Source organism: Sinocyclocheilus anshuiensis, unplaced genomic scaffold (genome assembly GCF_001515605.1).
Source record: "Sinocyclocheilus anshuiensis isolate Anshui unplaced genomic scaffold, SAMN03320099.WGS_v1.1 scaffold328, whole genome shotgun sequence".
Classification (NCBI taxonomy): Eukaryota; Metazoa; Chordata; class Actinopteri; order Cypriniformes; family Cyprinidae; genus Sinocyclocheilus; species Sinocyclocheilus anshuiensis.
In genome coordinates this window covers 193,961-208,425 of record NW_015558621.1, presented here as the reverse complement: position 1 = coordinate 208,425, position 14,465 = coordinate 193,961, and the positions used below count along the sequence as shown (strand labels likewise).

General features: G+C 37.8%; 1 protein-coding gene across 9 annotated transcripts in view; it reads right to left on the bottom strand.

Annotated features, from left to right (window-relative positions):
* The window catches only part of LOC107680621 (probable phospholipid-transporting ATPase IA), a 162,157-nt gene that overhangs the window by 5,447 nt on the left and 142,245 nt on the right, over window positions 1-14,465 (bottom strand). For all 9 annotated transcript variants that reach the window (XR_001633167.1, XM_016476592.1, XM_016476593.1 and 6 more), the window contains one exon: window positions 13,205-13,312. Coding sequence is in view for 8 of the 9 variants with exons in the window: in XM_016476592.1 (XP_016332078.1) it covers window positions 13,205-13,312 (108 nt within the window). In the remaining variant the exon portion in view is untranslated. The remainder of the gene's footprint in view (window positions 1-13,204; window positions 13,313-14,465) is intronic.

Sequence of the window (14,465 nt, the reverse complement as noted above, 5' to 3'; positions counted from 1 at the left end):
GACACAGACACACACACACACACACACACACACACACACACACAGACAGACAGACAGACAGACACGGAGATCAGACAGAGTACCAAAGAGAATCTGCGACTGATTTCCAAACTTAACTAAACCATTTAGCTGGACTCTCACAACATCAATACTACAAAGAGCTTAGCTTTCAATCACCAATCTGACCAAAACTTAAAAGATGTAATCTAGTTAAGGGGAGCTGGAATGTGTCTCATCCTGGTACATTTTAAATGTGTGTGTGACAGATGAGAAGCCAGACAGACAAGAAGAGGTGAAATGAGAGACAGATGAGAGAGGCAGTCGGCTAGAGTACGGATCCCAACTGTTAACTGCTAATGGTACTTCCCAGATCACCTCTCTTAAAACCCTGATCCCAAATGATGACCCTGACCTATCAGAATGCCTGCTTCATATGATACATGGGAGACAGTGGGGTAAGATGTCACCATATAAAAAAAAAAAAAAAAAAGGTCTATCATTACACAGCTGTCTGTGCCTGTCAGAAACAAACACACAAAAAGGACAAAGATAGACAGACAGATCAGCATCAGGCATTTTAGTCTAATTAAAGTAAAATAAAAAGCACACTCTCCCCCATGTGTTTGAAAATATGAAATGCATATGGAAAGTAAAGGAATACTAGCCACTGCAATCACTCCATAGACACCAACCCAAATAGTTAAAAGTGCCTTAAAGTAAAAAAGTATTTTTTCTGCCAAACTACTTCAACTTGGGCTGAGATTAAGAAAAGGCTGTGATGGCCATTATTTGTGTCATATTTTAAAATGGATGAAGTCAGGTATGCATAAACAGCACTATCTGTTATCACAGTCAAGATTACTGGATGTTACCACCAATCATTCTTAGAAAGCACTGCATGGTACCAAGTGCAAAACTCAGACACATAAGTCTTCATTAATTTAATGAATCAGTTCATAACTGTAGTAGTTCATAAATTTCCTGCAATTCCAAATTGGAACAGAATAAACTCGTTATCTCAAAAATTTCCACAACCAAATCAGACGATTCCTAAATGAGAGCCAAAGCAAGGCCAGTATCAGAACATCCATCTGCCAAAATACACTCATTAATGAAATAAACAAGCAGTGAACAGATTCATCTGTCTTGAACTGGGTGATACTCAGGCAATCAGAGACAATCTCTCAGACAATTATAACAGTTTGTCCTTTCAATGTAAAATATCTTAATCGTAACAGGCACATCCAAAGTGAAGAGTGCAAAAGCCTGTGAGGAAGCGAGGAATTTGGAGAGAGACAGAAAGAGAAAAGGAGAGAGAAAAAGAGTAAAATAAAGGGTGCTCTGTGGTTCCACAGGGTCTGATTCACAAGACGGAATAATCTAGCGTGGGCTAGTGGGGTGTGAGATGCAGTCGTCTGCGCTTATCCTGTTTGCTTTGGCCCAGCTGCATTGAAAATACCTGTCATTAAATGTCAAAGAGCACCGATCCACCCCCTTGCAATGCCATTCAACATACATGCTTGCGCCACTTGTCTAAACTCGGCACTCCGAGACAAATCAACTTCCTGTAATTGAAACCAGTAAAGGCCCCAGCACAAAGCCGAGAGGCACACCTGCCTGCAGGAATCTACCAAAGGTTTCAGGTGTTCCCAAATTAGCTAATCTACTCACCATTAAAGGAAAATAGACTTTGATGTCTATGAAAACATCAGGGAGGCAGGAAATCCCAAATGACTGGAAATCAAAATGGAAATCAAAAACCCACCCTACTAATGTCATCTTTGACCCTGAATTAAACAAGTGTTCTGTATTGCCAAGTGGAATTAGAGAAAATTGTACATTGGTGAAAAGATATTCATGGTGTGTTGGAATTCGACAGTCCCAGAGGTAACATGTAATTTTCTCTTTGATAATGGCAGTTTAACCATTTTCATTGGGGGCCAATGTATTGAACAATCAGACAGGACCAGAGGGGCTCAAAGACATTAAGTATGAATAAAACTAGTGGTGGGAATGTTAAATTGGAGTCAATAACTAAAAAAGTACAACGTCAAACTTCATTCATATTTTCCTGCCAAGTTGTATGTTATAAATACTCTTAAAAAAATCAATAAACGGGTTACTTTGCTATTAAAATTATAAAGTGAACATACAAACGGTTTCAAACACTATGTTTTTTCTAACATTTCTATGGATAGTTCTGGTTAAAACACAAATCTAGTTGGCTTTTGAAAGCATGCAGGCCATAGGTGTATTTTTACGGCAGAATAATAAACCACTATGGCCTCATCTCGGCTGGAAATCAAGGGTGTCCGCATCCACTGTTTAGACAGGACATCGACTCCCTCTGTCTCTGCTGGACACATTCTCCAACAAATATACACACACATTATGCAACTTTCCTGCTGGAAAAACCCAGGTAAGCTAGTAGCCAGCCACCATGTTCCATAAACCAGCTTAAACTGGTAGGACTTTGGATTTGTTTATGGTCCTAGACGGTATACAATGGTCTACAAACACAATTAACAGCTAAAGCTGATTTTTCTAGTTGGACGCCTCTCTCAGCCTTAAAAATGCATGCAAAATATTAAGTATGCAAATAATTAGAAAGGTAATTGTGCAAAGATATGCACACATACTGTACACAATGTACACATACTGCATCCCATCCTTTGTCATAAGCAATCAAAGCACTGAATGTGCTCTCCAGAGCTGGCATGTGTGCGGTTTGAAGGGCTCTTCACTAAAGTTACCACTGAATAGGGGGTTAGACGATCACATTACCCTATTGGATTTGGCCACATTGTACGTGCAACTTGGACAAAAGCTGATACTAAATGGAAATCTGACAAAAACAAACTCTATATAAGCACACACTGTAAACCACAATAAGTTGACATATACACAAACCTTCATGCACAAACCGTAATTAATCAAAATTACTATGTTGCTCTGTCAGAAGCACACACTAACGGACCATTTTAAATCTTCGATCAGGTCTTTCAAAACCTGAAAGCAAACGTTGACAGATTCTATTAGTGCTTAAACCAGGCAAACTGAGTCTGAGTGTTTATCATTCAATCCCACGTGGTAACTTCCTCTGGTGATTGACAGGATGGATTAACTATGCCTGGGTGCACTAATCAGCGGTGCTGTGAAACAGCAGAGTTTGGCTGCTCATGCCTGCCAGTGATAATGTTGGCCTATGAATGTTAATACCATCCATTGTGATGGTAAATATGAGATGAGAACAATTCAGACATGGTCATTCACCCTCGGCCTGGCCCTTTGGCTTTAGGGACTACATACTAACGCCTGAGCCAAGCCGACTTTATCCACGTTCACACACACACACACACACACACACACACACACACACAGTCATCTGCAAGAAGAATAATGTTTTTGCCTTTTCTCCCAAAAAACGAAATATTCCACTTGCAATTAATTCAAATATGCTTTTATTATAAGCCAAGCCAGTCACTCAAAAAGTCGAATGTCAACTTGTGTATATAAACAATCTAATTGTAAACGCTCTATCAAAGTTCCTCTAGTCAGTTTGTGGTTTGAATGTGTAGAGCATAAAGATTCAAAGTCCCAGTGGACCAGATACAGCTGGAGTCCCATCTAATGCCTGTTGTTTTTGAAAGAGAGAGAAAAATAGAAGGAGAAAAAAAGCAAGAGAGACATCTAATTCAAACAGGGCTTGCAAAAACAGCAATTCTCAGTTTGTCTCAAGGCATGGGGAATGGAGGTATTCACAAGGCCTTCGAGTGTCCAGTATGGAAAACACACACTCTAATATCCCATCATCCCCGTGTTCCACTCTCAGCATGGAACATCTACATGGACTGAGGGAAATTTAGGAAAGACTATCTGAAAACACAAAGAACTTAAATAAACGAACGTTGGCATAAATTCTGAATGTGTAGAAAATTTGTCACTCAGTTGGAGGAATAACATATTATTCAGAGCACATCACACACTAATGTACTGGAAAATATTACTTTAAAACATTCCAAACTTCATCTTCATCTCTTATACTGTGAGGAACATAGGCTGCTCAGGTTTTACTGATTTCTGGAGTTATAAGTCAAATCTCCATGACTAGTAAGACAAATACCTTTAGTATTCAAAGTGCCACAAATAGTGAAACTTTCAAAGAAACATCCCACACATTCTTTATAGAGTGGGTCCAAAAGCTTGAGACAACATTGAAAATCTGGAATTCAAAATCAGATAATAAATAGCAACTTCCAGGACGTATTAGGAATCATATCTTACATTGTGCTCTATTTCTAGGTCACTAATCAAATAAGCAAATCTGTGGCATTGATCATGTGAACTCTTATGATCAGATGGTCAGATGTGCTTGCTTCCATTGAGCACAAGGTGCTAATTGGATCATTCCAATTTATGTTACAGAACATGATCATCAGGTTTTACACAAACTTGTGGAAATCGTGCAGCTCAAGTGCTGCTGCCAATAAAGCAAAATAGGTATAAACCAAATACTGACATTCTGAAGTTCATGTTTTTTCACTTAAAATTTTTACTCAGATGTTAACTGATAATATAATTTTAAATGAAAATGCAATTAGATGATCACTTTTAGAATAAAAATAATTGAATTTGGAAAAAAAATGTATAATATTCTAATATATGTTGTAAATATAATTAAAACGGTAGCTTTTCAACAGATTTTAAGCAGCACTGTATACATTACAATATAATGAACTAAGATATTTGACTAAGATGTCGGACAGGAATTGCCTGACAGGTTCGGTTTAAAAAAAAAATTGAAATAGAGCAGATCACACACACAGTTTCCAGTATGCAGTGTTACAAGAGCAGCAGGCTGTAGTTTTATCTGCTCTAAAGGTGAAATCTTGTACATCAAAGAGAGTGGAACAAGGTGAATGGTCTGTCTCACACAGATACCAGGTGCACTTGAATAAAACAGACCTGTCTGCTGCATTCAATGGAAGAATGGAGAGGAATGCACTACAGAACACTTTCAATGCGGCTACAGCTAACCGTTACATCACGCCTCTGACATCTAAAGATCTTCTTTGCATCGCTGCAGCGCTCGTTTTATCCGCTGTGACTTTCTTTAGAGTGTTATCTAAATTCTACATGCCTTTGGATGCAATATGTGATGTGTGTCTGTTCATAGGTGCATTCATGACATGACTGGCTGAATGCGTGTGTGTGAATGTGCATGACTTTAAACAGGTGTGTGAGATGAGGAGGGCTTTGTAATGGCAGGTGAGGTGATAGTTGGGTAATCGGCAGGCTCTTGATGTCGAGCACAGTATCTCAAGTTGCCTTGAGTGTGACAAGACTGTCTGAACTAGTGCGGTAGACGACTAGATCAAAAGTATATTGTTAACATTCATTATTTGACAGTGCATAGCAACTCAACATTACTAATTGAGTAGTTGTTTTAAAAAAGTAGCTGACAAGTCAATGAGTCAATGTTTAGCTTATGTAAATTACAACAGAGTGAATCCCGCACACGTGGGATGACGCCAATGATGTCATGAATGGTGCAAAAAACAGATGTTCTCATGGTTTCTGTCAGCCTCTGGGCAGCCCTTGGTTCATTCAAGAGGTTTTTAGAGCAGTTCAGACCATCTCAAAGGTCTGTGCTTTTATTCTTTATTAACTTTATAAACTTAAGTTTCACTGTTTCACATTTGTGTGACACTACATATAAAAAATGTAGCTGTCACAGGTTACCATATAAAACTACACCACACAGCTACACGAGGATGTGAAAAAAAATCCTTTTGGAATGCAATTATGTAATTCACAACTAGTCGACACAGGCCCTAAAACTAAAGCAATCAACTAGTAGTTGTTTTTGAAAATTGTTCACTGTTTGCATAAAAACTTGCATATTTAACACATTTCTCAGTACTCCAAACCATTTGGCAATACAATTTTACAAACAAATAATGGAATTTATAGTTTAAGTTCCTTTACTCAACTTTCTAAAGAACTAAACACTTTCAATCAGCAGGGATGCATTTAGTTCATCAAAAGTGACAGTAGAGACATTTATAATGTAACAAAATAATTATATTTCAAATAAATACTGTTCTTTTTAACTTTCTATTCATCAAAGAATCCTGAAAAAAATGTAAAAATAGAAAAAAATCTAAAAAACAAAACAAAAAAAAAAAAAAAAAAAAAAAAAAAAAACTGGGCAAAATATTGAGCAGCACAACTGCTAATAATAAGAAATGTTTCTTTAGCACCAAATCAGCATATTAGAATGATTTCTGAAGGACCATGTGTCACTAGGGATGCTCCGATCAGGATTTTTGCAGCCGATACAGTACCAATTTCTTGTCATGGTGATCGGCCGATACCGATGCCGATTCTGATGCTTCAAGCCAGAGATGGGCACTCGAGTTAGTGACTCGGGCTCAAGTCGCATTTTTATACACTTCAGACTTGACTCAGACTCTACCTGAAATGACTCCAGACTTGACTCGAAAATTTTAAAAGCAACTCGAGTCTTTTATCCTTAAATACTTGTATAACTGATATTCAAAAGGCGAACCGCATCTGCACCCCGGCATCCATCCGAACAGCGAGCCGTAACACAGCACCATTTTAAGTGAACAGCGTGTCAAAACAGCGGAGCGGATCACATAAGAAGCGCTCAGGGTCGTTTATGGTAAATATCTTTCAGCGCTATATCTTCTAGTATTTTTATCAAAAGCCAAACGCGCTTTATTCGAGCCCTTTCAGCTCCGTGCGCTTTCTCTTTCTCTCTCTCCGGACGCGCGCCGGCGTCAAGAGCTGCGGATGACGCGGTTATTGTAACAACAACAGAAACAACAAAACACAGCAGAAAACAACAATGCTGCAAATATAGTTATTTTTCATACTATCTATTTATCTATCTATAACCTATGACTCTGACTGTTAAAACCAGATGTGACAAGACGTTTCGGTTTCTGATCTACATTTAGCATTATTAATCTGTAGGCTAACATTTCAAAAGTATCATGTCATTATAATTGGGAAAATTGTTGTTAGATGGCTAGGATAGTTTGTTTGTCATCCTGTGTGTGTGCACGCGCACATATGGGTCCTGATCCCTACAGTATTGGTGCCACAGTCCAGTTCACCTGTGATGAAGACCACGTTCTCCAGGGCTCCAAAAGCATCACGTGTCAGAGAGTGGCGGAGGTGTTCGCGGCATGGACTGATCATAGACCTGCTTGTAGAGGTGAGTCTATTACCTGCAAACCACACTGAACATCTGTGTATGTTTCCGTTTAAATTCAAGAAGTGTTAATCAGATTAATGTTAGACGGTGGTTATCGGTGGTCTAGTCCTGCAGTTTAAAGTGGTGTACTGCGTGTACTGTAAAAAGAGATGTTTACAAGGATGTTCACGCTGCTTTTTGCCATACAATGAAAGTGGATGAGTACCAGAGGCTGCTCTAAAAGGTTCCAAAAAAGCGTCATAAAATTGGCGTATATGATTTGTGCACTGTATTCCAACTTTTATGAAGCCACACAATACACTCTCAGAAATTTTTTTTGCAAAAATCGTACCTTAAGGTGTACAACAGCTAGTCACATAGTACCTTATTTATCCTTTAAAAGGTTCATAGTAGCATAGTAGTAGCAGCACCATTTTAAGTGAGCAGCGCATCAAAACAGCGGAGCGGATCACATAACATATCCTCTAGTATTTTTATCTAAAGCTAAATGCACTTTATTCAAGCCCTTCAGCTCCGTGCGCTTTCTCTCTCTCACTCCGGATGCGTTTAAGAGCTGCGATGACATGGTTATTTTAACAACAGAACAGAAACACTGTGAGCAGCAAAATTATTGGTTACTTTCACTAAAACACAGCAGGAAAAAAAAACAATACTGCAAATATAGTTATTTTTCTTACTATCTATTTATCTATCTATAGCCTATGACTCTGACTGTTCTAACCAGATGTGAATTTCTGATCTAGTATTATTAATCTGTAGGCTAAGAACATTTCAAAAGAATCATGTAATTATAATTTGGAAAATTGTTGTTAGATGGCTAGGATAGAACTTAAACTATGAAACTGCTAGTTATCTTTCTTTTCTGCTCGAGATGAGAACGTTTTGATTATTGTAGCTACATTGTTTTTAGATAATGCTTTTAAGTAGGCTAAAATATAGATTTCAGTAGGAAAACCTTGAACAGAAACAGTATTTTTTTCTGTCACATGGCTTCACATGTATCTAAAGGTAAAAATACAATACATGAAAAAAATTGTTTTTTTGTTCGGACCTCTGCTTGGAAGAAAATATAGAGGCGGCGCCTTGGAACTTTAATGTAATACCCCTGACTTATATAATAAAGAAATACTTTATTTGGATGGTTTTGTAATGTGTCACATATTTCCTTGTGTGTCATGGTAGATCGGACTCTTATTATAGAATTTCATTACAGAAAAACTATTTTGATCATGGTAAAGGAATTAAAACTTGTTCCTCAGGATTGCACCTTTTATAATTGCCCCAGGAAAACTGGACGTGGAGGAGGACTTGCAGCTGTTTTTAAACTAAAGTTTATTAAACGTACCATTCCGACTGGTGTCTACTCAAGCTTTGAGGTACAGCTTCTTCAAATAGATTTAGTACGTCCAGTTCTCTGTGTTAATAATAAAGAAATACTTTATTTGTATGGTTTTGTAATATCTGTCACATATTTCCTTGTGTGGTAGATCAGACTCTTATTATAGAATTTAATTATAGAAAACATTGTTTTGAACATGGTAATGGATTAAAACATAGCCTATAAATAACAGGCTGGATGTACAATAACCTGACATCTTAACACCACTTTTTATTTTTTACAAAGCAGATCATAGAATATATATTTTAGCATATAAAACAGCTTCGTAAATAGGAAGAGTTCAATACATGAGGATTCTGAATGAGATTTTTTGAGCAAGCCATTAAATGACTTGAGACTCAACTCGGACTCGTGACCAAAGACTGGAGACTTGACTCAGACTCCAGCGATAAAGACTTCAGACATGACTCAGACTCCAAGTTAAAGACTTGTGAACATCTCTGCTTCAAGCTTTATATAACATATGTAATAATGTTATATAAATAATCACAAAAAATATTCCTTATACGGTGAACATTTTAATATGCCTTTAAAATGGGGTTTATGCATAACATTATGTATACCAGGATACTTAATATAAGACAAAAATAAATACAAACAAAACGGAGCAGTCTGATGCAACCCACAAGGTTTATTTAAACATTATCCAATAGTAAACTGTGGAGGACAAAATAAAAAAAAAAACATTTAAACTCCTAAAAGAACTAATTGGAGTAGTTTGATGCAACTCGTTAGGTTTAATTTAACATTGTCCAATGTTAGAGAGAGGACAAAATAAATAGAAACATTTAAACTCCATCATGGTGAAGTCTGATGTAACACATAAGGGTTAATACGGTCCAATATAAGACTGAAGAGTAAAAAAGAAATGGAAACATTTAAACCACTGAAAGAACAAAACAGTTCGGTCACGGTTATATCCACAGGCCGGGTAATAAAAAAATGCATTCTGATTATTTGCGGGTGGGTCACAGGTGGATAAAATAAATCATAAATGATGCAAATATTAACTAAATGTTTTTTTAAATACATTTTTTTCATCAGGCAGACATTTAATTTGTGTGTGTGTTCGCCTGATCGGGAAGTTGCAGTGACAGAAACGGTGACATTCCAGATAAAGTTTGAAAGGAGTAAAGCCTGTGTTAATGCTATTGAGTAGGCTAATATGGCCAAATAAGATATTTTGTTATATAAATAAATGTTAATTTAAAAGCAGCCCACGATCAACGTATTACGTTACCGTTATCCCTTACGGCTCCGACGAGGTTTTGTTCCATCCTCCACGCTATGACAACTCACAAAAGACTATTTTAGCCAAGCAGCACGGAGAGCCGCTTCAGAAACGTGCCGCGGCTGGCCGGTATAAACACAAGCACTGACTAGAGCGGCCGCGATCAGCTCTGGTGGCCGTGGAGCCGTAACGCGCCGCAGACGTGTGCAGTGAGGCGCAGATCAGCTCTAACTTCACTGAATCTGCTGTTAAAAATGAACCATCCATTCATCATATCATCATGCCAAACATACACGACAAATGAATTTTTCATTGTTTCTCGAAACGTCATAGCATTTCCACACCTGCGATGACATGACCGTGGCGCCAAATCATTTATGTCCCAACGCATCATGTACGTCGTCACACGTTGACATCATCAAATTGCGATCTGTTCGTGAGATCTGCCAAGTTAGTGAGTACCGATCGAGTCATAAAATGTGATTATCGGCCGATACCGATCTCCGGCCGATCGATCGGAGCATCCCTATGTGACACTAAAGAATAGAGTAAGGCCTGCTGAAAATTCAACTTTCCCATCACAGGAATAAATTACAATTACATGTTTTTGATTAAATAAATTAAGCCCTGATGAGCATAAGAGACTTCTTTCAAAAACATTACAAAATCTTACCAATGACTAACATATTCATATGACTATTTTCATAGTACTCCAAGGCACTTCAAAAGAATACCTACCATGCTATTCTTCTGAAGTGCCTTGGAGTACCATGAAAATGTCAAAATAATGATGCATTGTGTGATATGTTAGAGTGACAATTCAACTAAATAGATTTAATGGTGTGGCATGTCTTTTAACTCTTTCCATCATAAACGTTTTCCCCTTTCTCGGCCCTTCAGGCAGCTGTGTCAGAGATCGGTGTGAGGTGGCCCAGAGTTCAGGTGTGTTCAGGTGTGCTCTCGCTCAGGTGTCCCCCGTGCTCTGATGTAGTGCCGTTGCTATGGTTCCCCTCGGCATTGGGTTACCCTGAGCCTCTGGGGTGTGATCTACTCTACTACTCTACATGTAGAGGGAAAGAGCTGATAAAAGAGCCCACTTGACTGGCCATTCAGGACGGGTGTGCAGGACACACATGAGAGGAAGAGGCTACTGTTACACAACGCCAGATGCTGGGATAAAAACCTTGGATGCTTTTGAGAGCATTTAGACAACGCCAACAATGTGTGCGAACAGAGCGTTCTCATATTGGTGTCCAGACATTATATAAATAAATAGCAAAACAGCAAAAACACATGAACTTTTATTATCTTTGATTAAAACCATACCAAACTATTATAAACACAAGTATTCTCTCTGGACTCCAGGACTTCTGAACTCTCTGCTCACACAAGCAGGTGTAGATGTTTTTAAATCGCTCTTCTTCACAGGTGACACAAATAGGGCCTATTAGGCCCCATTAGGAGATTATGAGGTGAGAAAAGAGCAGAGACCTGTGGTGCCCCAAGGCCTCATGGAGGTGTAGAGTTTCCAGTCCACTGCTCACCCTAATGAACACACACAAACTCTTAATGCTCAGATTATGGCAGATAGTGTAGAGCCCCAGGCGAGAAAAAGGGTGGTCTGTGCGTATTTTATATCACTTGACACATCCAGGGATAAGGATGGGAAGGGTGTTTTTGTAGTTTAGTATAGTTTGAGGACAAATTTGATTTATAAAGCTAGTTAAAAAGTTTATTAATTAATTCCAAAATTATTAAGATTAAGATGAAAAAATTTTTGTTCCTAAATGTCTTATGCTCTGCAAGGCTGAATTTATTTAATCAAAAACACTGAAAGACAGTAATTTGTGAAATATTACAATTTACAGTATAACACCGTATCCTAACTACACACGACGCCGCGATAAAGGCTATCTTTTCCATGTTAATCGGAGGTTTTGTCCTAACTAGCCGCGAAAAACGGGTTCTAATTCCGCGACGTCACGGCTAGAACAACAACATACAAAATATAAAACGGTGATAATCTCAGGTACTGATTGTGTGCTTTATTCAAAGTTAAATGTATCTAATGTGAGTTTGAATGCCATATTGCGTAGCATTTATAGCCATACTGAAAGCAACAACAGATAGTTTACCTCAGATCTTGAAAATAAATAAAAGCAAAGATGTACGTTAAAACTGTGAACTCGCTGCGAACCAACAAGCGTATTCCATAACAAAGATGGTATCAGCAACCCAGTATGTACATTTAATAATGTTACAAAGGTTTAATATTTATGAATTAGATTATAAATTATCCATTTCGTTGTGAGTGCAGAGCTCTTCCAGAGAGAGCCCGCCCACACACGCTTCTGATTGGCTGTGATATTTGATTGATTCTGTGGCGTCGCATCAAGTGTGGACACCCAAATTGCTTATCGCTAGAATCTTGTCGCGTCGCATGTAGTTAGGACACCTAACAAGTGCAAGAGCCACTTTCTATTTAAATATGTTTTAAAATGTAATTTATTCCTGTGATGCAAAGCTGAATTTTCAGCATTACTCCAGTCTTCAGTGTCATCAAATCACTCCAACACTACATTCACACTGCAGCAGAATATGGTATACTCGAGAGTTACTCTGTGCTACACATGTCCAAGCGCGTGTTGTGGGTTTTCATGTGTAGTTTGTGCATGATGACAAATGTGACCCTGGACCACGAAACCAGTCATAAGGGTCAATTTTTTGAAATTGAGATTTATACGTTATCTGAAACTATTGCTACAAATATACCTGTGCTACTTATGACTGGTTTTGTGGTCCAGGGTCACAAATGTGACAAATTGTCCATTCTCACTTTTTGTGTCAAATGTGGCAATACTCTTCAGATTTATGAATGTTTTTACTTTAATTACTGTCGCTACTGTTACAGGTGATAGACACAAACAGAATGATCTTGACTCCTTTTGCACATTCATACAGTAGTTGAGCTGCTATTGTAAGCTGCTATGTGAATAAGACACTTTGAGGCCTGCAAGTAAATGTGGCTGTCAAAATCTCAAACGCTGAGAGTGTGAACATAGACTAACATGCAGATTTAGTGCTCAAATTATCAGTGTCGAAAACTGTTGTGCAGCTTATTATTTTGGTGTAAACCGTGATACTTTTTTTTTTTTTTCAGGATTCTTTGATAGAAAGAAAGTTAAGATAGAACATTTTTGTAACATTAGAAATGTCTCTGCTGTCACTTCTGATCAATTAAAAAAAATTCTTAAAAAAGCAAAAAACAGTAGTGTAAATAAGCAAAACTTTGTTGTTACCCAAAACGTGTTTGTACTGTATGTCTTACCTCTCCTGACATATCCGGGGCCAGAGGAATCAGGGGCCATATTGAGGAGTAGATGCCAAAAAAGACTACCCACAATCCAATGCTGCCCCAGATGGCAATGTGGCTGAACTATAAGCCAGAAAAGATTAGAGAACACACACAGTGAGTTGAGTAGAGACGTCATTCTGCTGATAATACTTGGCAGCCTGACACTCAAACAGCACAAAACCTCATCTGAAAGATGTAATATAATTTTAGACTAGTGACATTCATAACAACAACCCTTAACACACATGAATTTTACATGAACACATGCTAAATCACAAGTTTGCACATATGGGAGCATGTTACACCCATGTGTTTTTGTTTAATCACATGATCATCAAGCATTTGAGGCTTGAAATTTGCAAAAGTGAAACATTGGAACCACATGTGAATGTTCCAAAACTACATGAACATAATGTGATTTTGTGAAAATTATACTTGCAAAATACAGTGCAGTGAAAAAGAGTGAATTTTTTTAAACGCATGTCAAATTTTACTATGGCATAAGTATATACAGTAGCATACATTCACACTAATAGTCAAATGTTTGGAATAATTAAGATTTTACAGTTTTTGAAAGAAGTTTCTTATGCTCACCAAGGCTGCACTTATTTGATTAAAAATACAGTAATAGTGTGAAATATTATTAGTTTAAAAGAACTGTTTCCTGTTTGAACATTTTAAAATGTAATTTATTCCTGTGATGGCAAAGTTGACTTTTAAATTATTACATTTTAAAATTAAAACTTCAAGAGAAAACAGTTCTTTTAAATTTAAATAATATTTCACAATATTACTATTTTGACTGCACTTTGATTTAAAGGGGTCATATGATGCGATTTCAATTTTTCCTTTCTCTTTGGAGTGTTACAAGCTCTTGGTGCATAAAGAAGATCTGTAAAGTTGCAAAGACTAAAGTCTCAAATCCAAAGAGATATTCTTTATAAAAGTTAAGAGTCAACCACGCCTACCTAAAACGGCTCGTTCTAACAAGCCCCCACAAGTCTATGTCACGATGTGGGAAGATTTGCATAACACCGCCCAAATGTTCACGCAAAGAAAGAAGGTGTAACTTTTATTCTCGCTGTAGTATTGTTGCTGCCGCCGCCGCCGCCATGTTGTGAAGGCGCTGTGTGTTTCGTTGTGAAAGCCATACTATTTTGTTTGGCCTTCCAAAAGAGGACGATATCGCTTCGTCATGCCTGGAGCTGATCCGTGCTGGCTGCTGAGGAAATAC